This window comes from Erythrolamprus reginae, chromosome 5, assembly GCF_031021105.1.
Source record: "Erythrolamprus reginae isolate rEryReg1 chromosome 5, rEryReg1.hap1, whole genome shotgun sequence".
Taxonomy (NCBI): Eukaryota; Metazoa; Chordata; class Lepidosauria; order Squamata; family Dipsadidae; genus Erythrolamprus; species Erythrolamprus reginae.
Genome location: NC_091954.1, coordinates 89,345,443 through 89,370,232, shown reverse-complemented (window position 1 = coordinate 89,370,232; position 24,790 = coordinate 89,345,443). Strand labels below are relative to the sequence as shown.

The 24,790-nt window shown below is 39.9% G+C and overlaps 1 protein-coding gene across 2 annotated transcripts in view; it reads right to left on the bottom strand.

The window, feature by feature from the left end:
* The window catches only part of TSC22D2 (TSC22 domain family member 2), a 42,127-nt gene extending 17,700 nt beyond the window's left edge, over positions 1-24,427 (bottom strand). The window contains exons 1-2 of one of the 2 annotated variants that reach the window (XM_070753429.1): positions 21,361-24,427; positions 6,628-6,699 (exon numbers count right to left, since the gene is read on the bottom strand). In XM_070753429.1, the coding sequence (XP_070609530.1) occupies positions 6,628-6,699; positions 21,361-23,291 (2,003 nt within the window). In that variant the 5' untranslated portion in view covers positions 23,292-24,427. The remainder of the gene's footprint in view (positions 1-6,627; positions 6,700-21,360) is intronic. The other variant, XM_070753430.1, reaches the window with a different exon arrangement.
* Positions 24,428-24,790: the final 363 nt, after the last annotated feature.

The window sequence follows — 24,790 nt, the reverse complement described above, 5'->3', positions numbered from 1 at the left end:
CTGGGAAGCCCCCCAGGCCGGCTGCGACCTTTTAAAACAGCCGCGCCGCTTCCCAGCTGAGTCCTGAAGCCAAACGCGGAAGTGGTTTTTTAAAAAATTAATATTTTTTTAAAAATCGCGATATAGCGTTTCGCGAAGATCGAGATCGCGAAACTCGAGGGATCACTGTACACCTATACATCTACAGGACTGCTCGGTGGTCCCGGTCTCAGTGGCCTGGAACCTTGGACTCTTGTTGGATGATACACTGTCTCTGTGCCCCTTTATTGGAGCAACAGCAAAGGCATGTAATTACCATCTTCTGAATATTCGGAGAATCTGCAAGTTCTTTACAATCGAGACTGCTCACCTACTCATCCAAGCCCTTGTAACACCACGTTGAGATTACTGTAATAACTTATTGGCAGGCTTGCAATCATGCTCACTACGTCCATTATCCCTGGTCCAAAATAGTGCTGTTCGGGTGGTTCTAAACCTCTCCAGGTCATCCCATGTGTCGGCCACACGTAGATCTCTACATCGGTTGCCAATTCAAGCCAGGACCCAATTTAAACTGTTAGTGATGGTGTTTAAGGCCCTGTGCTCAAACACACCAAATTACTTGGCGACCTATTTATCTTGGTATACACCATCGAGGGACCTACGTTCGGCAGGGAAGGATCAGTTAACTGTTCCACAGACACATAAAGCAACATCAAAATTGCGGGCCTTTCAAGATCTGGCCCCATGTCTGTGGAAATGTCTTTCCTTAGGGCTTTGGGTAGAGGAAAATTTTCTCATTTTCCGCAAGGTATTAAAGACACTCCTCTTTGATTCAGCAGATTGAAACATCCTTTTTCTGGAGATCAGCAAGAGGGGAAGAAATTGTAGAGGTTGGGAATATTTTTAACAAGTTTTATGGTTTTATTAGTTGTGTTTTAGCTAAGTGTGCGTATTGCCTACTGCCTGTCTTTGTTAGTTGTATATGGCTTGCTGTCATGCCCTTTGTTAAAAGGGCATTATAAATAAACAATTATTATTATTATTATTATTATTATTATTATTATTATTATTATTATTATATTCAAATGTGATTTAATATTTTATTATAAGTTATTTGGATAGAATCTTTGATGTACTGAGTCAGATGTTTAAGATCCAAAGGCAGTTCGGAAGTTTGAAAACTTTAACAGATTTAGTCCGAGCCCTCCATTGTAGCTTTCCTTCCATATATAAGTAAAGCAGAGGCTTTTTGACACTAATATAGGTGGTTTGCTATTGAGTTTTTCTCACATTAATAATATCCCTATAACAATCTTTGAAGGAGAACTATTCTGTCTGTGTCTCATTTCTGATAGAATTTTATTTAGAAAAATTTGCTTGGAGACACAGTAAGAAAGAAGAAATATTTCTGTTGAACTACCCTACTTACCATTTTCATTCCCACGGTTTTTACTGTAAAACATATTTAGACAAAGTATAATATTTTACAGATATTGGGCTGATATTTTGCAAACCATATCTACCATTGTCAGACCATTTTGCCAAAATTAATATAGCTAACAAAGCTTATAGTTAAATATTTTATTAAACTGAACATCAAATGTTTTAAACCAAATATTAAATTCAATTATTATTGACTCATACATCCTTAAGTACCATCTAATAATCATCTAACTATTCAGTGAAATGGGAAAGCAGATGAACAAATGTTTTTTTTAAAAACTATGAGTCTGAATGAACTGATGAGAAACTTTCTTTGAAAGGGACATTTTACAGACTTATTTTTAGAATTGTTACTGCCAATAAAATTGTGTATTACTAAGTGAACACATCTGAAACAGAACATGCAGGAGAAAGCACACATTATATAACATTTGTTAAATACTACATTATAATTTGGAGACATTCAGAATTTAAAGTGGTTCAGAAAGTACAAATCAGATCAGTTCATTTCCAAATACAGTGGTACCTCTACTTAAGAACTTTTCTAGATAAGAATCAGGTGTTCAAGATTTTTTTTGCCTCTTCTTAAGAACCATTTTCTACTTAAGAACCCAAGCCTGAAGAAAATTTCCAGGAAATTTGAGAGCAGTGCGAAGGCCCGGCCAGTTTCCTGCCATTCTCCCTGGGTTTCTTTCTCTTGCGCAGTGTATGGAAGGCAGCCTCACGCCGGGCGTATGGGAGGCATGTGCTCCTCCTTGCCGCCTCAGAGTCCCTTTTTTTTTTTTTAAGCCGTAAAGTTTTGGATTTTTTTTTATTCTCCTCACCTTCTTCCTTCAGCAACGACTGTCCTCCTCCTCTTCTTCTTCCTCCCACCCAAATTCTGAGCTTTTATTTCTTTCCTAATGGGTTTGCATACATTATTTGCTTTTACATTGATTCCTATGGGAAAAATTGCTTCTTCTTACAAACTTTTCTACTTAAGGACCTGGTAACGGAATGAATTAAGTTCTTAAGTAGAGATACCACTGTACAACCTGAATAAAATGCTGAGTCAAACCAATATGTAAGATGTACTGAGATTACAAATGGCCAGAATTCTAGAGGCAGCATTTTCAACACACACAACATGGGTCATCACAAAGAGGAGAGCTGTGATTGAACAGAATTGTCAATACCAATGGGCAGATTTTACTTCCCATTTTCTTGCATCTATCGCAAAGTCAGAATATACTAGGCCAAGCAGCAATCTGATTGCTCCCTAGTGTGTCCTTTTCAAAGCTATTTTACAATCTCTTATTCTGAGTAATTAAAGTAGTGAAAGGCTCCTGAGGTTACTGCACCTAGCAACAAGTATTCAAATGGTAAAAAAACCCAACCATGGTGTCTTCCCAAAGGAAGCTTCAACATGGCCATGGTGTTTAATTCTTAAAACAATAATTTAAAACAGTGTATCTAAGATAGAAAGATTTCTTCAAAGACCTAGCTTGTGCTGCCCAAGGGTTCAGGAATGAATTTTTAGAGATGGCTAATCCCAGGAGTATAGGGGATCAGTCAAAATCATATGCAGTTAGAGTCACAATAAGATCAGCAACTGGTTTTGCCAGCTGGTCATCTCCAATATGGTAGGTATATCATTATTTTCAGATCAGTGCACAAATTCATTTATAATGCTAGGGGTATCATAAATTTTGAGAACCCCTCCAGTACAGGACAATATAGATTAATTGGACCCTATTCGTATCTCCCTCTTGTCCATGTATGCTACTAAAGTGTCTATATAAGAACTGACTCCTAATCAGAATGTCAAAGGGGAAAAAAGGCTCAGGTACATTAAAAGAAGATTTTGAACTCCTTAGGATTGCTTTAATATGAAGCATCTGGATACACACTTGTGAATCAATCTTACTTAGATAAAACATTTCAGCACTAAAGTTGTGGTAGGCTCCTACTCTGCTGATCCTCTGGAAGAATATCAAGGCCTAGCTTTGGCCACAGGCGTAAGGATGAAGAGAGACATGTTGATAAACGAAAACATTTTAAAAAAAGAGTAACATGCAGAAGGATACTCTCTCTTCTTTTTAACTTTTTAAACTTGTTTTTACTCCTGTTTTTTTAATTTTAATCTTTATCTCTTTTGTATTGCTATATGGTTTTTATAAATCAACCAGTAAGGATCCAATCCGGGTTGGTCATTAGGACCAGAATTTTAGTCTTCTCAGCTTTTGGACGTGTTCTGGAGATTCTCAAGGAACTTCTCTCCCACTAGAATATGTCCCTTTGATGACATAGGTGGTGTGTAAATTTGATAAATAAAAATTTCACAGAATTCTGAGTTATGGATACATCCACTACACTACAATGTCAATATAGTCCAATAAAAGTGCAAGAGCAATAAAATATCATATTTCATATTTTTATTGCTACATACGGTATGTAGCAATATATAAATAATGTCCATCTCCCATATGAAAGAAAAAAAAACTTTCATGAAAATTTATCAAAAAGACTATGAATTTCTCCACGGAATCTGAGGCTTTCCTGTGTTCTTGATAGCTTTCAAAGAGCTATTTGAGATACTAAAGTTGCCGCAGTGGAGCAAGACAAGATCTGAAGGAAATGCTGAAATGAATTCTGCACAGGTTTTGAAAGAACCCCCTGCATAAGTATGAATCTGTCTTCAACTAGTCCAACATTATCACAGAATTGGGTATCTAGACCAACTACCTGCTCAGCACAAATGATATTTTATATTTTTCAGAGTATAAGACGGACCTTCCCTTCCCCATAAAAGAGGGTGCAAATGTCGGCATATCTTAAACACTGAATAAGATCCATTTTTGTCCTCCCAAAGCTCCGCCTCACACCCCATTTTTGGGGAAAATGGGCCCATTGGGAGGCCTGTAGAATGCTCTTGGTGGCTGGGGGAAGGCAAAAATGCTAACTTTTGTAAAAAACAGGCTCATTGTTGCAAAAAAAATGGGTGGCAGACGGCTTGGGAGGCTTGAAGAGTACTCCTGGAGACCAAGGAGGACAAAACCCTTTCCCCCTACTTACATCTTTGAAACTTGGTGCGTCTTATACACTGGTTTGTCTTATAGTTTGAAAAATACAATAAATATTTACAAAATGTGAGCGGGTGTACTTACTTCTGTATATTGCCCTTAATAGTTCCTTTTAGAACTTAGTTTCCAATTGGCTTACCATCTTAGTTTATTCTTTCCTTACATAGATATTTGCTTTCTTCCAGTCTTCTGAGTTCTTGCTAGATCTTTAGGAGTTTCAACAATTATTCAAAGTTACTGTAATCAACTCAATAGTCCAGGATGTAACTCATCTAGCCCTTGATATTTGAGTGCATTTAAAGCGGGTGTTTCTTTACCCTTGTCTTGCCTAGCTTGTGTTGCAGCTTTCTACTTGCATTAATGGCACCATAGTAGCAAAGCAGAGCTTTATTTCCTTTCAGAGAAAAAGCAATGAAAATAATTATGGTATTTTGTATTGTCCTCTATTATTATTCCTTCTTCCCCACAACAATTCTATATCCTATTTGCTTTGCTTTTTATTTCTGACATGCTCAGGAAGGTTCTTTTTCACTCTTTGGAGATTTGTGACTTCAGCACATGGCAATTTAATCTTTCTGATACTATCTCCACATTTTTGGTTTCTTCCTTGTATTCTTCTTTGGTTATATTGTTCTTCCTGCAATTTCGTATTATATTATTTCGCTTTTTAACACACACTGATAATGTCTTTTTTCTATTTGTAGTAGAATACCAGCAATTGAGTCAAGCTTCTATTGTCCACCATGTTCAAATTTTCCATGTCCAACATGTTTGAATTTGCAATTTGCAATGAGTGATACTGATAGGTAGCAATGATATTAAGAAATTTCATTTTGCTTGTGAAACTGAATCAGTAAAATGAATATTAAAGAGCTGAGGTGGCACAGTGGTTAAAGTACAGCACTGCAGGCTACTTCAGCTGACTGCTAGTGCAGTTTGGCAGTTCAAATATCGTTAGCTCCATCTTTCCAAGGTCAGTAAAATGAGGACCAAGATTGTTGGGGGGAAATATGCTGTAAAACTGTAAACCACTTAGGGAGTGCTATATTGGCACTATGAAGCGGTATATGTCTAAGCGCTACTGCCAACATTACTAGATTCCTCTTTGACCCCTATAGCGTTTATTGTCTGCGTGGAGCTAATAGATCTGAGACTCAACACACAAAACCACAGAATAATCTTTTTTTTCTTAAACTTATGGTATGTTGAAACCCCCAAAGGTGGAAGTAAGCTATTTAGAGTATTTGAGGATTTCAATACTGAAAACAATGGCTTTATAAGCTCTTTTGCATTTGTTTTATATAAGAGTTATTCAAATTCTTATTGTGATTTTAAATGTATTTTAACCTAAAATGTGTTCTTTAAAATGTTGAAATCAGCAAGCATGTGACTTGAGCAAGCTTTAAGAAAAGCCATTCAGTTTTCTTTGTTTCAATACCACAAATGCAAACAAACAATGATGCTTAATGTTCAATTAGCAGTAGAAAATATAAAACAGACAAGAACACCATAAGCCTGAAAAGCCAATATTCCAATCTTTTAATATTGGAATCTGCTAATATTGTGAGAAAGCGATTTGCAGCTGTTGAATTAGTAACACAACTTTGACAAGTGGTATCCTCAAAGTTGAATTTGTTGCAGTTTCTCGCCAATTGCCTGGCTGTAATTGAATTCTCTTTTAATGCTTTAATTTATCATGACTCAATTTGTAGATACATGTTATAATTGTTATTTTGTCCAATCAATATAGATCCCATATTTACTGAAATTTAAAAGATTTTGATTTCGTTTCAAAATACTTGTAGTCAGGCCATTTTTACTACGGGTAATTTTCAAACATTAAGTCTGAACTGTTGATAGCTACAACTGATAGAAATTCTCACTTGAATATCAATGAACATCTAATTTAAAAGTACTCTTCTCCCAGAAAAATCTTGTGATATATGAAATGGAGCAAGATTCCACATGGCCCCAAAGACAACAGTTATGTAACTGAGAAATTTTGGGATACTTTAATTCCCCTACAAATGAACAAGGAAAAGGAAGAAGATACTAAAACCTGATGACGAGAAACCTGCACAGTGCAAAGCTCTTCATGCATACTTAAGCACGTATGCTTTCCATACTCAAATATTCATACCTATCCCAGAGGTTCTTTGATTCCTGTAACTTGTTCGAATGAAACACTTGGTAGAAAGTAGTTGAAGGATTCCTATGAAAGCCAGGAAATGAAACAAGATTGAAAATGAACAATCTTTTTGAGTAAAATTATGTGTTTTGGTTTAAACATTTAGATAAGCTAGGTTCAAAGCTTAGCAGATATATAATAGATAAAAGAGAAAAGTGTGTACAAAATATTCTTCTTGGCTATTAAAGAGAATCTTGTTCCTTGTATCATTTTCAAAACGTGACAATCAAGTGCATCTAGAATACAATGATAGCATTTATGATTCACCTAGTCTTGATATTTAAATGGCACTATCTTCTGAATGAAGGGTTTTCTGTTATCACTATGCACTGATAATATGGGTCCCAAAGACAGACCACGCTATAGATACAGAGTAGTTTCCACAACATCTAAACAATGAATTTAAACACACACAGAGGAATGGGAATCCAAACATAAACCTGATGCCATTAACAAGAACAGTTCACATTTGCCAAGCAAGTTATTCATGTGTGATTACCTAGACCAAACCCTCCCCCACTACACACACATTTCCTAATAAGTAATTTTCTCAAATTATCAACCTCAGACTTAAAAAAGGAAAGTCTTAAAAAAACACCTTCTAAACTGTGATTCAACCAATTGAAATTCTGTAAGCAAAAATGAGATAGCACAGAAAAAGATTGACAAATTCCATGCTTCTAAATACAAAAGCTGGATTAGGAATAATTTCCCTTTACCTAAAGGTAAAGATGACAGGCAATATGTCCTTCACAGAACTTTGATCACAAAAGCAGATACATATTATAATACATCACTGTATTAAAAAGGCACAAATATAGCTATTTAGGCATTAATATTTTATCTAGCAGAATGATGGGTTTGGTCAAAATAAGTACATAGCAAAAATGTTTTATCAGTAATTCTCATATCTGTATTTAATGGAGCCAGTACAAGGAACTCTTTTCTTAATCATTTACTATCCCATAAGGGAAATCTATATTTTCAGCATCAGTCTGAAGAAATAGAAATCTTATCTTTAAAAAAAATCCTACCTTACTTCTGAAAAATCACACAAAGAAAAGAACTCTTTTTCATAGACAAATTTTCAATGGGCAAATATATTAAATTACTGATTGAAATTATATTAAATTGCAAAACATTTATTTATATATTTATTTATTTATTTAATTTTTATGCCGCCCTTCTCCTTAGACTCAGGGCGGCTTACAGCATGTTAGCAATAGCCCCTTTTAACAGAGCCAGCATATTGCCCCCACAATCCAGGTCCTCATTTTACCCACCTCGAAAGGATGGAAGGCTGAGTCAACCTTGAGCCAGTGATGAGATTTGAACCGCTGACCTGCAGATCTACAGTCTACCTGCTGCGCCACCCCGGCTCCACCACATTGCCATGCTAAATCCCGAGTTTATATAATTCTCCATTGATCAAATGTTGAGGACTCTCTATTTGCAATTCCCAAGCCTCTAGAATCATTATAAATTGGTACTACTGATAGTCATGGTTTGTGGAAACAGAAAAGTTCTGACTGTAAATTGTGAAGTTAATTTATTTCTCTCATTATACTTTAGCATTTTGATAGCATGCTAAATGCAGTTCATGTAAAACAGAAAGGAAACAGGCACACAAGAACCTGAGGGCTTAGCTGGGACTTGTTCTTGTAACACCAAATTATAATTTCATATTATATTTGAATGTTGACACAGAAATTGAATACCAAGCCATACCTAAGGAACTATTTACATACAAAATTCAAGATAATTATCATACAAACCAAATATAAAATAGAAACTATTATAAATCTGACAAATGCAATTTATGTCATATAGTAAGTACAATGTTAGCATTTTTATTAAGAAGGACTACCTATGTATTTTCTCAGGAAACACTAATTTGCAACAGAATCATTAGCATCCTTCTACAGTTTTCTAGACAATTGCAGTAGTGATTTAAAAAGTGATTTACAAAGAAAGAATGATGCAGTGTCTAGTTAACATATATTTAATGGATTAATTCAGATTGAAAATGGTTCCTCCCTCTCTCTCTCTCATCCTCAGTATTATTATTCTACCTTATGGGTATCCTTTTGACTTGCCTAAACTGCATTGCGTGAATGTAAAACTAATATTTATAAATCACACAATAATGTTAAAAAGTTTACAGTCTTCTGGGACTGTATTATTACTGGTAGCTGTCCAGAGCTGCATACAGTCTGTGGGCTGTGGGTTTGATATGTCTGTTCTATATAATCAATACATGTTATTTGTTTGGGAAGGTACAATCTATAAGTTAAACCTTATCAACAGATTCTGATAAAATCTTGATTAGGTAATATTAGATAAAGAAAAAATTAAATTTGATAAATTAAAAATATTAAACACAGAAAACAAATCAGGGTTACTTCAAAGGAGCATTGTAGAATGATTGAGATCTGTAGTACTGTATAACTTAGCTGCACATTGCTAAAATTAACCAAGACAATAAGCTTCTTAACAAGAAGAAAACCTCACTGTGTAAATATAGTAAAAACACTTATGAAACTAAAACAATTAACAAAACTGCGTAACATTATGGTATATATTTTCTTACAAAGACACTGGTTATCTGAAAAGAAATTATATTTTGTGGGAAAGTTTTGTCTACATCTATTTTTTTTAAAATTCCAAAACAGTTTAATTGGAGTATTCAACTAAGAAATAGTAAGTTTAGTGTAACCCAGTGGTTTCACAGGGGTCATCTAAGATCATGGGAAAAGACAAATTTCCCATGGTGTTAGGAACTTAAGCTTCTATTTTGGCGCCTTGGAACATATTTTTACAATCCGACCAATCAGGTGTTTACAGTGGGGGTGTCCCTCTGACCTTCTTGCCAATCAGCTTACAAGCCCTGTTGGGAGAATTGACGCTAGACTTATGATTGGGGATCACCACAACATGAGGAACTGTATTAAGGGGTTGTGGCATTAGAAAGACCACTGGTCTAACCAATTAAAATATTCTATTCAAATATTTGAATATTTGCAAAGAATGCATTTAAATGCTTAAGTTAAAAAGTTTAGGTTGGCATGCAGACCACTCTCTGCATCGTCCCGGCTCAGCTCCATCATGCATGCGTATACACCTCCCGCTGGCCAGCTGGGTTTTGGGTGCATGTACAGGACACATTCAGGAGATGCAGTTGCACAGTCATGGGGCAGTTGCATGGGGGCGTAGGGAGTGCAGGGGAGGGGTCAGATACACATGCCCTAGGGCAGAGGTCCCCAACCTTTTTAGCACCAGGGACCGGCTTTAAGTTAGACGAGTTTTCTACGGCCCGGTGGGGGGGGCTTTGGTCATATGGGGGTGGGGTTATGGAGGGGTGGAGCTTAGTGACGCAGCCCTCCACACTTCTCCACAGGGCAGGGAGAATGAGGAGGCTCCTTTGGCGGCTGGGGGCTGCCTGGCTTTGTGATTTTGACTGGGGGGGGAACTTAGGAAGGTCCTACTTCTCCCCCCCCAGCCAAAAACTCAAAGCCTATCTGCTCCAGAAACTTGGCGATCGCGCCCCACCGCCGCCGCCTCCTCCGTTTCCCCCAACGGCAAGCAATCTAAACGCGGGAAGGGCATTCCGGCGCTTCCCTTCAGCCTCAGAAGCCCCCTCGACGCTGGAGGGATGGTTATGAGGGGAGCGAGCGAGGAGAAGAAGACGTCCCACTCATCGCTCCTGAGGGAACGGGCGAGGGCGTCGGAGACCCAAAGCCCATCCTGTGTGGAGGGAGACGGAGCCAAGCGGGGCCACCCGGAGACCTTTTCCCGTCTTCTTCTCCTCGCTCGCTCCCCTCACAGCCAGCAGCCCCGCTCGCGGGGGGATGCCCGTTCGTAGCTACCAGCCCGCCAAGCGTCGAGGGGGCTTCCGAGGCTGAAGGGAAGAGCCGGAATGCCCTTCCCGGGTTTAGATTGCTTGCTGTTGGGGAAAACGGAGGAGGCGGCGGTTCTTTTCTCCTCGCTCCAGAAAGTAGGCGATCGCGCCCCACCGCCGCCGCCGCCTCCTCCGTTTTCCCCAACAGCAAGCAATCTAAACCCGGGAAGGGCATTCCGGCTCTTCCCTTCAGCCTCGGAAGCCCCCTCGACGCTTGGCGGGCTGGTAGCTACGAACGGGCATCCCCCCGCGAGCGGGGCTGCTGGCTATGAGGGGAGCGAGCGAGGAGAAGAAGACGGGAAAAGGTCTCCGGGTGGCCCCGCTTGGCTCCGTCTTCCTCCACGCAGGATGGGCTTTGGGTCTCCGACGCCCTCGCCTGTTCCCTCAGGAGCGATGAGTGGGACGTCTTCTTCTCCTCGCTCGCTCCCCTCATAACCATCCCTCCAGCGTCGAGGGGGCTTCCGAGGCTGAAGGGAAGAGCCGGAATGCCCTTCCCGGGTTTAGATTGCTTGCTGTTGGGGAAAACGGAGGAGGCGGCGGTTCTTTTCTCCTCGCTCCAGAAAGTAGGCGATCGCGCCCCACCGCCGCCGCCGCCTCCTCCGTTTTCCCCAACAGCAAGCAATCTAAACCCGGGAAGGGCATTCCGGCTCTTCCCTTCAGCCTCGGAAGCCCCCTCGACGCTGGAGGGATGGTTATGAGGGGAGCGAGCGAGGAGAAGAAGACGTCCCACTCATCGCTCCTGAGGGAACGGGCGAGGGCGTCGGAGACCCAAAGCCCATCCTGCGTGGAGGAAGACGGAGCCAAGCGGGGCCACCCGGAGACCTTTTCCCGTCTTCTTCTCCTCGCTCGCTCCCCTCACAGCCAGCAGCCCCGCTCGCGGGGGGATGCCCGTTCGTAGCTACCAGCCCGCCAAGCGTCGAGGGGGCTTCCGAGGCTGAAGGGAAGAGCCGGAATGCCCTTCCCGGGTTTAGATTGCTTGCTGTTGGGGAAAACGGAGGAGGCGGCGGTTCTTTTCTCCTCGCTCCAGAAAGTAGGCGATCGCGCCCCGCCGCCGCCGCCGCCTCCTCCGTTTCCCCCAACAGCAAGCAATCTAAACCCGGGAAGGGCATTCCGGCTCTTCCCTTCAGCCTCGGAAGCCCCCTCGACGCTTGGCGGGCTGGTAGCTACGAACGGGCATCCCCCCGCGAGCGGGGCTGCTGGCTATGAGGGGAGCGAGCGAGGAGAAGAAGACGGGAAAAGGTCTCCGGGTGGCCCCGCTTGGCTCCGTCTTCCTCCACATGGGCTTTGGGTCTCCGACGCCGCGGACCGGCTGGAAAACCCCAACGGCCCGGTCCCGGTCCGCGGACCGGCGGTTGGGGACCTCTGCCCTAGGGAACAGGGGGAGGTACATGCATGTGGAGGGGGAGTGCAGAGCAGTCGCACATTCACGCGGGGGGGGGGGGGCTGTATGCACATTGCATTATCGCTTTTGGCGTGCAGCACCAAAAAGGCTAGCCATCACTGCTATATGGCATTGGTATCCTAGTTTTTTCTACCTTACTGGGCTGGAATCAATCTTGAAAGTCTCTTAGTCTTTCTAGAGGCATTATATCTGTGTATTCCTGGAGATAGTCTAAAATTCTTAAGGTACACCACTAAAATCAGCAAGGCACCACACTGCAACAGTGTTGAAACATAAGCAGTAAGTGAATATATAAATAACGAATTTAAAAATGCTGTGCTGTAGCTAACACATTTGGACAGAATTTATCTCAACCTGCAGCACCTGTAGAACAACCAGTATTTCTGCATTTTCATGTGAACTTGCCAGAAAGATCTAGAAGAGACCAGAACTGATTCCTGATTTTCCCAACTCAAATGTGAACTATTTATGGCTGGCAACATAGTAGGTAGTTTCTCAAAATTGTACCAGGATCACTTTCGTACTGAATTTATTATAAGGAGCAACTAAAGCTGGCAAAGACAGCATACACATAGACTACAGAGATGCAGATAAGAGGTGGGTAGTTTAACATGGCTTTCTACAGATTTTTCTCTCTCTCCCTGATCTTCAAATAAACTTTATTTTTATATACATATATACAGTATACACACACACCAAACACACACCCTTTTACAACCCTGTAATCCCTTAATTCAGGATGGAGTCATGGCAGTTGGATGGAGCTGAGCATTTACTCGCCGGATGCCCTTCCTGATGCCACGCATAGTTCACAGCAGATTTTTTCTCTTTGCCCCTTGAGAAACATCTGCTGCTACTTAGGATTGAACTCTCAACCTTCTATGTGGGAGGGAAGCATCTTCACTACTAAACAATCACATCAAGTGCGTGTGTGTATACTTGTACCTAAATACATACAGTATATCTATATTTATAAAGTAAATTGACAATACAATAAACAATGTAAAATATTAAATTAAGGTAATACCATAATAAAACCAGCATAATACCATAATACCATACAGTAGGATAGATGGTACAATTCAATATTTAAGGAAGCAGACAAGTGTGCTTCTAATGTTACTATGATGAGACCATTCAAAGTATCTTACAATTTCTCAAGGGGGTGTACTCAAACTATAGGTATTATTATCTGTTCTAATAAGGGGAATGGGGGTATGAAGCAGGGGTAAAATTTGTCTGGTTTGGACTAGATCGCAGGTACCAGTAGCAGCAATTTGAAGTGGTTTGCCGAATCGGTAAAAAACACCTCTGGTTGGCCCCGTCCATCCCCCCCCCCCCTGCTTACCCCTTCTGCTCTCTCTGTAGGCCCAAGAAGGAGGAGAAGACCTTGCCAAACTTTTCTTTCTCCCTTTGCAACGAAGGGACCCTGTTTGGAAGGAAGCTGCAGCAGCCTGTCCATCCCTTTAAGGTACTTCAACATCCGGGACGAGGAGTCTACGGGAGAACACAAAGGGAGCAGCAACTCACCTGTGAATGGAGAGAGAAAGGTTTGGCTTCTCTCTGCCATAGCATTCAACCTTAAATCCTGCAGCAGTGAGAAGCTGAACTTTTCTCTCTCCATTCACAGTGGAACTGCTACAATCTGTCCCTCTAAGGTACTTCAATCGCTGGGAAGGAGGGGGCCAGCTCCACTGTGAAGGGAAGGAGAACAGTTCAGTTTCTCTCCACCACAGTGTTCAATGTTTGGCTTCTCTCTTCCTTCTCAGGCTCATACAAACAGAGCAAACATGAGAAGGAGATGAGAAGCAGCCAGGTTGAATGCTAGAAGACTTGGCTGAACTTTTCTGTCAGTTCTGTGGGCATGGTTTGATGGGCGTGGCGCTGCCCCACATTGTCATAAGTGATATTAAGTTGGCCATGTCCGTCCACTCAGTCAAATGCAAACCCACCAAGCCATGCCGGCAGAACCAGTAGGGAAAAAAATTGAATGTCATCCCAGGTATGAAGTGTACACTACTTCCATTATGGTATGCCCTGCACAACTTTCCATTCTAATGGAGCAGCTAAAAGTCTACACCAGTATAGTGAACCTTTTTTTGCTCGGGTGCCAAAAGTGTGAGTGTGCATGTGATAGTGTGTGCATGTATGCCCACACCCATAATGCAATTCCCTCCCCCTGCACATATTTTTACAACCTCCCCATGCTTCCTCCCACATGTGTATAGGGCTCACTGAAGCCTTCAGAGCCTGTAGATGGCAAAAAAAATGGATACAGCTGATTTTTAGTTTTCCAGAAAGTGGGGGAGGTCGTTTTCTGCTTCCCCAGGCTTCAGAAAAGGCCCCAGGGCCTGTGGATGGCGAAAAATGGACCCAACAGCCCACCCGGAAGTTTGGAAACAAACTTCTGGATGGGCCTTTGGTTCATTTTTCATTGTCCCCAGGCTTACAGAAAGCTTCCTGTGCACTGGAACTGACATAGGCCAACGCCTCATGTGCCATCAGATATGACTCCCAATGGTTTACACACACAGCATCCAAACTGGATACTCTAATGGTCAAAAACTACAGTTGCAACAACTAGATTATCTGAGCTAAAATAATGACTGTCCCATAGTAATCTTTTTCCTTTTTAAACTTCCTGCAAATCTGGAATTCGTAATCAAAGAATAAAATTCTTTACCAGACTAAATATTTCATTGAAATCATAATTCAACATGCCAGATATTCATTGTTGTTTCATTTAATTTGGAAAGGGGATTTCTCCTTTGAATAATCCTATAAAACATTGTACTGAAAAGAAAATATCCATTAAAAGTAACAACAAAAGACTTTCTAATTTCAATAAAAAGAAATCTTGGATACCTGAAGGATGATAGTATGATGCCTATTGCTTATTTTTCACGGAAACCTAGCATGTTTCAATGTGCCTACTCTATTTGGATTAAAAGTGATTTTATTGGGTTTTGCTAGAATCCATGAGTGGTTCACTTTTCAAGTTTGATATTTGTCAGATAACATTTAAGCATTTTTCTTCCATCATCTTAAATTGAAAAATATTCAAGAGTTGGTTTTACTGTTCTGAATCAAGCATTTATTTTTTAAATCATTAAGATGCCATTTGTTTCTTTGCACTTTTCTAAAAATCTACTAAGCAGCAGTAGCTTGTTGCAGTCTTATCATATCAGTGTTATTGTTGTTGCAGCCTTATCATATTAGTCAAATTTCAAAAGGACAAATAATGTGAAAAGTATTCTGTAAGTTCTTATATCTCAAATGTTGGCAAAAAAAGGGTATAATTTTTACATCTGAAGTTTTAGATGACTTGGCAATGTATGCTTCAATTATCTATTTCTATGATTGGCAAGTATGAGATTCACACAGGAAATTTCCTGTGAATCTAGTAAAGATGGAATATAGATCGCCTTTTGTTTTTAGAGGCTAGAGCTAAACCTCATATTTGTCCTATTAGATTAAGTTATCTAACATCAATTGTGTTGACCAATTTAGCTAAAAACACCTATAAAACTAATAATTCTTACTCTTGTTAATTTGAAGGAAATAATTTTAATGATTTCCTTCTCTCATTGCAGTGATCTCTAAATGTTCAAAATAAGTTGAAAATAAAAATGGAATAAACTCTGAATGTCCACTTTCATATTTTCTTTCACTTATCATTAAAATGTCATATTTAAAACACAGAACCAGCATGCTTACTAATGCAGACAGCTAAATACATTTATTCAGCAAACTGTTTCCTACCAACTATATGGAACATGATATGAACAAGACGCTGTGTTCTAGACCTTCCTTAGGTCTGCCTCCCTAAGACATGAAAACTGGGAGACTTTGGACCAGCCATTCTCTTAGCCAGACCTACCTTACAGGGTAGTTGTTGTGATGAACATAGAAATATGGGAATATTAAGTTTGCCACTTTGCCCCTCCTCTCCCCTCCATCCATCACCTATCTAACTCAGAATAAAAATATAATTATGAATGTTGATATTTTTTTTATTCAAAGGTACAGAGCTGAAGAGAGATACTAACTGAAAACTGAAGTACAAGAGTTTATAAAAGGCTTCTCATAGCATAAATTAGTGACAGGTAGAGTACAATATCCTTTTCTGCTGGAACAAATCATGAAAACTTGTTATGCTGTTGGAAGATAAAGCATCATCTTGAAAAGCTCTCCAACTAAAATGATGGGTTACCTCCAAGCTACACTGGTCTGATTATAGAAAGACTTCTTGTGAACTGAATTGGATGATAAGCATTTAATTAATCCATATTAAGTATATTAAATATATTGCTGTATTTTCCAAATTATATTCGTTTTCCTAATTTTAAGTGTTAGAAGACCAGTTATTTTTAACAAAAGGAAAAAAATTCAAAGTGGTGCTAGAATTATGTTTTAAAATAATTTTTAAAAGGCAAACTATTAAGATATCTGATCCAGTCATAATAGGTAATAAGGGAATAATTATTTAATTATTCATAATTATAATAATGGGAATAAGTATTTCTAATTTATGGCAACCTTTAATCAGATCATAAAGATATTTTTGAATGCCACTAAATAGCTTTACTCCAATTCAACTAACCTAAAATCCTAAAAAAAAATATTTGACTTGTAGGCAGGAAGATTAAGTCTGACTATTTAAAATGTTTAATCTGCTACTTCAGAAATGGGACTATATCAAGATACTTTTCTATTCATTTCATTTGCTGATATTTGACCTACCTTCATCACTCCTTTTCAAAGCCATGTCATTTCTCTGCTACAATCTCAATTTTTCATTTGGCGAGATTCTAATTCAGTCATCACCAACCACAGGCTTTTAAAATTAATAGATAATATTTTTTTTTCATTAGCCATTGCAATAAGTCTATTAGGACACTTACAAGCTAATGTGAAGCTCGTATTTATTCCATGAAATCCCTTCATGGGCATAAAAGGCAAGAGAAGTTCTTCTCTGATCAATTATGGCAACAGAAGTTATTTAGAGATAAATAGCAAACTCAATCTAACTCTGTAACTCAGTGACAAAAAATCCACTGTACTGTATAACAGAAATAGGGAAATTTGCTTATCAAATGAAACAGAATTAGGAAAAACTAATACTAACATTTATTTTTTAAAAACCTTTATGAAAAATATTAAGTATGTATTAGCAAAATACTTAATATAATACAGTAGTTTGTTTAGTAGAGATCAGATACATAATTGTTTCACTGATATTAAAAATTACTATTTTTGCTAAATAAAAGACTTAATGTATGTATTTGAACTTTGCACGGTCCTGTTATTCTAATAACGTAGTGAACGTAGTTATAATAAAATTATTTTAAACAATATGGCCACCCAACCTTTTGACTTGCTGTCTTGGGCTCATATAATATACTTCAGTTAATGTACATAAATATCTTTTATTATCTGGTGGGGTTGCATGAATAGCTGCCAAGGGCCATATGTGGCCTAGACATACCTGTTCTAGAAATATAGTTATACAAGTTTAACAATATGTCAGGTAACTGCCATTAAAATTTAGGACAATCTAATAAGAAACTACTCCTTGCATTCAGTTGCTCCTTTAACTATAACCCAGGAAACGAGGTTCCAATTCCAGAACATTTTAGACCATCCTGTTTAATAATATAAAATATACAGTTACAGTATATTATTAATGTAATAGATCTAGAAAGGATTGTAATGAACTTTCTCATATATTTTGATTAATTTGTTATTCCATGCAGCTAAATAGAACCACAGTGAATCTCAAAGGATGCACATAAGCCTTGAACTAGGTTCATAGCAAAAACCTATTTTAGAGAATGAAAACCTGATGGTTATACCTATTAGCATGCTCAACAAACAACTAGGAGGAGGAAATCAATAATAACAGAATGTGAGTAGAACCTAGAGCTTACCATTTTCAGTTTGTAAGATCTAGCCTTCAAATAGCATATACAAAATCTAGCCTTCAAATAGCACATACAAAATTCTATGAACAATCGATTAAGAGACCATCATCAACATTAAATCTAACTTAATTTTTTCTTCCATGAAGAAAAAAGCCTCAAAAGGTTTGTTTTACCGTTATAATATTGTATCACAAATTTGGACACTATACAAATACATTTTTAAATATAAAACAAAGATAGTCTATGAAGAAATTCTTGCAAATTTCCAATCATCTAGTGGTGACTGCTGAAAGTTCACATTGCAGGCATTGATCAAAATTCTGGGTTATAGCCATACAATTCATATTGATAACAGTCTTTCTATTCAATCTATGGTATTTATTACATCATGTATCCATCAATTGAAAAAGTTTTCACAAGAGCCAAAAGTATAATAGTGAGTTTGTTATATTTCTTTAAGACTGTGGATTTAAGAGAATATAAGTTTGGTGAGCTAATATATGCTAATTTATTTAAAACTATTTTTATTTGAACGTTATGAAGCATTTACTAATTTAAAAAGTACAAGTAAAGCTTCATATATTTATTAATTTGATATAACTCACAGAGGACATTTATTAAACCAAAGTAGAAAAATTATGTCATCTTTGGTGTAAGCAGATCAATGTACTTTTAACTGTATATTTTCAGATTTAGAATGTTTGCATGCTAGCAATTCAATACCATATACTGAGATCGCTAACTAAATATTAAGATTCAATTATACTGTCATAATTTGTTGAATGACACTAAGCCATAAGAATAATTTATGAATTCAGTGATTATGTAATAATTCTGCTGATGAATATCAGACCCACCTATAATTCTGAAGACCATCAATGAGAAGAAACATTATTTCCAATGTAATTTTAAATAACCTTGATAATAATGGGGTGCAATATCACAGAAGACTATAATAAACTTTACATGTAACTAAACAATGTTAGCAAAAGAATCTGTGCTTTGAAATCCTTCATATTAAACAAGACTTCATTTTGAAATTTCAACCTATCCCAAATCTTTTTAAAAAAACCAAATAAGCAAACAGTATTTTAATACCTATAAGTTGCTTCAGAACTAATTCTAGAAATTGATTTGTAGTAGTATTTTTTATTTATAACTTGTGTTGGAAGGGACACATTAAAAACTGATATTTTGGTTACAATGATTTGTTTTATGGTATAGAACTTCTTTGCCTGAAAATTTAACTGTAATAGTAGATAAGTAATATAACCTTAAGTATATAGAAATAAGTAACTACCTGCTAAAAATAACATGTTTCTCCTGAGCATACCACACTGTCATGTTTAATGCCAACCAATTAATAGAAGAATCTTAAGTTATAGTAACCATATAAATTTAAAATCAAGCATAATACTATCTCCTCTTTTAATTACATTATAAAATACATCTCTCCCTATTTTTTACAATTTATTTCTTGCTTTTCTATACAAAAATCATGATTCTGCTGCTGTGGAAATTTTATCATAGAAAGGAGGGAAAAGATAGACAATTTTTGAAACTTACATACTGACAGTTTTGAGATAAAGGCTGTATAAAACTGCAATTTCATTCTCATTTGGATATATACATGACTCTACAGATTATTTCGATTGAATGAGTTGATTGAATTATACTATAAGAATAATCAGAAGATGAAATGGAATCAATTCAAAAATAGGTATTTCATATACATTATTCCATGATACCATGAACACAGGACTTTAAAGCACAATCCAACTGGAGAATTAAGACTGCAAGCTTACAATGGTGTGAAAATTCAGTGAGACTTGCTTAGAATTATCCTACGCATATATTAAAATATAGGATTCATTTTGACACATATATTGACACAACATTAATTCATTCACATTTAAACCTGCTATGGGGTTTATCTTTTATCAACTTCAAGTTATAGAAACCAAACCAGAAGTTAGAATAAGGATGCATAATAATGTAAAGATGCATGTCTCTATCTTTAATAAAACATAGCAATCATTAATTATATATAATATTAAATTAATAAGACTGTCAATTGCTGTAAATTACAAAAGCCTCTTGTTGCCTTTAAACTAAGTAGCTTTGTCAACAATAAGATTTCATACATATATAGTTTGCTATTTCTCCAAGTGGAAAATTTTTATTTCATGCTTACAACTTACAATGAAACAGAATATCCTGGTATAGATCACAATTCTGCATGATTGAAAGTTTCTCCTTGAAATAAATATTTTAGGGAGTTTTTGAAGAAAAACAGAGCAAGACTATACATATTAACTGAGAAATCCTGGAACATGTTTGCAAGGTAATTTTAGAATTGGAAATTTAGATAAAAACTATTTCTTGTTCTACATGTTTAGGTTTACTTACACTAACTTTTGTAAAGCCATACTAGAACCAGTATCTTAGTTCAAGAACATTCAGCTTTACAGAAGAGATATGCATTTTTTGCATATCCTGATTTTTAAAAAAATAAACTCTTTTTATCCCCTCTTACTTTCTTTTGTGATTACACCTTTTAAATATAAACTTCGTACTGAATTGTATTTCCTTAAAGCATTTTGATGCTTCAACGAATGAGGGAGCTCTACATTTCCAAATTTGGTACTCTGTTCAAAGAAACCATTTAGAAATATTTCATCTATGGAACTTCAAAACCTGGGAAAGGTCTGATACAGCTTATTTCAAACAAGAACACATTGCTTTTTTAAAAATAGCATGCTAAAAATGCAATCCTAAACAATTTATTTTCAGGAAGTTAATCCCAAACAACTTTTAAGTTTAGCTTATGTTTCAGCAAACATCTTTTTAAAAAGACCAGTGTGCTTTTAAGGTTTTATGTTCCTTATAAAATATGTCTGTAACAATGATAAAAGATTCTACTAAAAACCAAGTCAATGTGGAACCTGCTTTACCTATGATCTCTTTATTCCTTTTTGCAGATTTACATTAAAACTCCTGGAAGATATATATTCCAGACTATATTTATTTCCTCATATATGTTTTCTTTCACACTTGTGAAAATATATAATTAGTAATTTGATAGTCCAATTAATAAGGCTAAATTTAATTATTTCTAGTTCATGCTACAGAAAAATGAAATAAAGTATTTCTTTTCAAGTTACCAAATGTACTTGATAGATTCAAGAGTTACTGTAACTCTTTTCAGCAGCAGTTTATCTTTTTTATTTAATGTCTATAATCTCATTTCTTTAAGATCTTCCATATGAAATTTTCCACATAGTATTGCAACATAAATAGTTTAGTAATGAACCAAAGAGGTTAAAATTTATCCTACTTGTCTATCTTATCAGCAAGTACCTTGAAAGAGATTTAGCATATATTTAAACTCAATAAACATTCCAGTAAAATGTGTTTCCAACAATACATTCCATTTAGAAAATATATAAAAAAATAAATACCTGTCTTCATCACCATCAACAGGAATAGATATGCCAAAGACAGTGCTGGCAAGACTGTTCATGGGAGTAGTTGCAGGTAAATTAAGAGGGTTTGTTAAACTGTCCGGAATAGGTGGCTTCATATGAAGTTTGTTTTCAGCAACAAGAGAAAGTGGTGGTTGAGGTAGGGGTTCAGATTTTCTTCTAGTATCATCAATCTGGCCTAAAGGCTGTGTCTGAAACTGTCCAATGTTAGATTGTGGTAGATTCGTAGGTACACTGCTTGTGCCTTGCATTAATGGAAGGCCAATATGTTGCTGGACAACACTGGAACTTCTACTGACAGTTGTATGGCTGGTCAGCTGAGATTGGACTAAAGTAACAGAGGCATTTGGCATAGTAACAGAAGTTGTAGACACATTAGGCACAGTAGTACCAGGTACAGCTACAGGCACATTCTGAACTCCGGAGACTATACTGTGTGGAGTACCAGCCATCTGATTGCTTCCACCCATTTGCTGCTGAGTCATGGATTTCTGTTGAACAGCCCCTGCATGTCCAATGCCTTGCTGTACCACACCTCCTGGTGAAGAAATGACAGTCTGAAGTGGAGTTGTCAGGCCACCCTGCATTAGCCCAGATCCCTGTCCTATGGTTTCGCCTGCTGGTGAAGCAACTCCCATCACTGGTGCTAGAGGTGAAGGATTCTGACCAACTACCTGTGCTGCTGGAAGACTGGAAGCTCCAGTGCCTGCGACTGGGCCAGAAGCAGTCTGTTGTGTAGCTCCTTGAGACTGCATTACTGTCATATGCTGAATGTACTCTGGCTGACCAGGAGTCTGGGCTGACACCATGTGTACGGGTGTCATATGTGACTGAGAGTAAGCAAACTGCTGAGTCTGTGCCACTGGTACATTTGCTTGCTGTACTTGCTGTTGTGGCATAGGCAAACCCGGCTGAGCTATTGCTACATTCGTAGGTGGTAATAAGCCTTTCCCATTAGGCCCAGCTTGCCCCAGACTCTGTGCATTTACCTGTGCCTGCACCAGAGTTCCCATCACCTGCTGGCCTGCTACTGTGGCTCCCGAATAGATTGGCTGAGCACTACTGTGAGGCTGCTGACCAATAACAAAATTAGGCTGCTGTGGAGAGGGCTGGTTTATTTTCTCTGGCTGGAGTAGCTGTGAAACAGCAGTAACAGAACTGTCAGCTAATGAGTCAGGGCCATGCACAGAAGTCGCCACACCTGAGACAATCAATGAACTACCAGTAGCCCCTAAGCCACTGTCCCTATCTTGAACAGCTTGTTCAAAAGTACTGTTGTGTCTAATGCAATCACCAGTCCTGGCTAACACAGCCCCACCATCCGAGTCCCGGTCATAGTATTCCATACACGTCCATCGTCCCCGTCTATACGGCTCTCCAGTACCATGGTCTAGCTTGATCACTCTGAAGCGAGAACTGCATGCTGCAGCAGTCGTTAGAGGCACGGCTGGCGGACCAGCAGCTGGTTGCACACTGCTGCCTCCTGTCGCTACTGAGCAGGCTTGGCTGGCAGTCGCCGAAGGCATCACAGTGCTCCTGGGAACCGCTCCTCCGTTGGCAACAGGCACAGCAGGAGAAGGCGGCGGCTGGATCCCTCCAGAAGCCGCAGCAACAGCAGCAGCAGCCACCTGGCCATCCAGAAGCAAATTGGGAGAGACCGTCCCTGGAGTCTCAGCATCGCCCACGTTGTTGAGAGTTTCCTCCGAGGAGCTGCGCTCACAGGCATCTTCAGGTCCATAGTCGGTGGCCCGGGACACATCGAAAATCTCCGACGAAACATCCTCGGTGCGGGATTCATCCGGGTCGTCCAAACTCTCGGTGTCCTCCGTGATGCTGCTGGCCACCTGGGCCGTCGTCACGCTCGTGATCTGAAAACAGCTTTTTTTCTTGGCCGGCATCTTGGACATGGTTCCTTCGGCGAGAGAGAGAGAGACGCGGGTGAGAAGTCAAGAGGGTTCCGCCCACCTGCCCTCGCCGGAGCCGAAGGAAAGGGGAGGGAAAAAACCCCAAAAAAACTAGGTGAGGACCTTGAAAGGGGTCCGAGCTGGCCACCACACAAGCCTGGCCGGGCGTAGCGAGGAGGAGGAAGAGGAGGATCACGTTCTCTCTACGGCGCAGTCGCTGGCCGTCTCGCACATTCCTCCGGCCCCCCGACGCAGTCCGGGCTCAGCAGGCGGTCACCAGGCCTCGGGTTGGAGACGAGGCAAAAAAAAAAAGGGAAGGGGGGCGGCGGCCGGGCTCCTCCTCTTCCTCCCCTTGAGTAAAGCGGCGGGCCCCTCGGCGGGCAGGCGGCGGCGGCGCCCGCCACCACCACCACCTCCTGCTCTTCTCGCCTCTCCGCGAGTTCCGCTGTCCCCTTTCGCAGCCGAGGTTCCTTTCACACAGCCGTTCTCGGGGTGGCGCTATCACTCCAGCCGCTCCGCTGCCGGGGCTTCCGGCCAGACTCCGGGATTCCCAAAGGCGGGTCAACGCCACCGAATCCGTCCGCAAGCTTTTTCCGAGAGGGGCGGCGACGGCAGCCGGCGAGTCGTCCCTGAGGCGCAGGCCGCCTTGCCTCCCCGCTCTACCTGGATATCAGCACCAGACGCATCATCTTCTGGGGAGGAAAGAAAAGAGGGGACGAGAACGAGTCCGGTCACAGCGGCCCCCTCAGGCGGGCGGGCCTCCTAGACGCGGCGGGGGTCGTTCGCTCTGTTGCCGTCAAGAGCAATCTCCCACCCCGTCTGCCGAGCCAGGTGGCAGCGAGGCGGAGCGGCCGGGCTCCTTTTTTTCTCTCTCTCCCCCCACTTTTCTGAAAAAGCGCCGCGCACGCTCCGTTTCCCCTGCGCCGCCGCCGAAGGAGCTGAAATTCAAACTGCTCACTCCCCTCGCTCAAGATGGGGCTCAAATGGAGCCGCGGGGCAGGCTGGGAACTGGAGCGGGGCTGCTTGCCGCTGCTACTGCGGCAGCCTCACTTTGTCTCCGCCCCTCACGCAGGGGGCGCGCGCTGACATCAGCACCCAGCGGACGCGCCCCTTTTCCAACTCGAGCGGGTGAGAAATTTCCTCCGGCCGAGAAAGGGGCGGGAGGGGAAGGAGCGGAGCGTGACTTCTCTGAGGCAAAACCCCTCCCCTTCACCATCGTCATGTTAACCGTTTGGAATATTCCATTGCCTCCACCTCGCTTCTTTTTCTCTTTCAGCAGACTTGGTATCTTCCGGGGGGGGGGGGAAGCGAGGGTAGGAACGATGTGGTGCCTTTTTTTCCTTTTTTCTTTAAACGTTCTTGCTTTGTGCTCCACGTCGAAGCTTTATTATCTGCCCCGGTTGTGGCACTCTTTATCTTTAGGATGTGACACGCCCGACTAAGTTATACTATAACTTTTATAGCCGCCTCTTTGCCTAGAGGTTTTGCTAATGAGGAAAGTG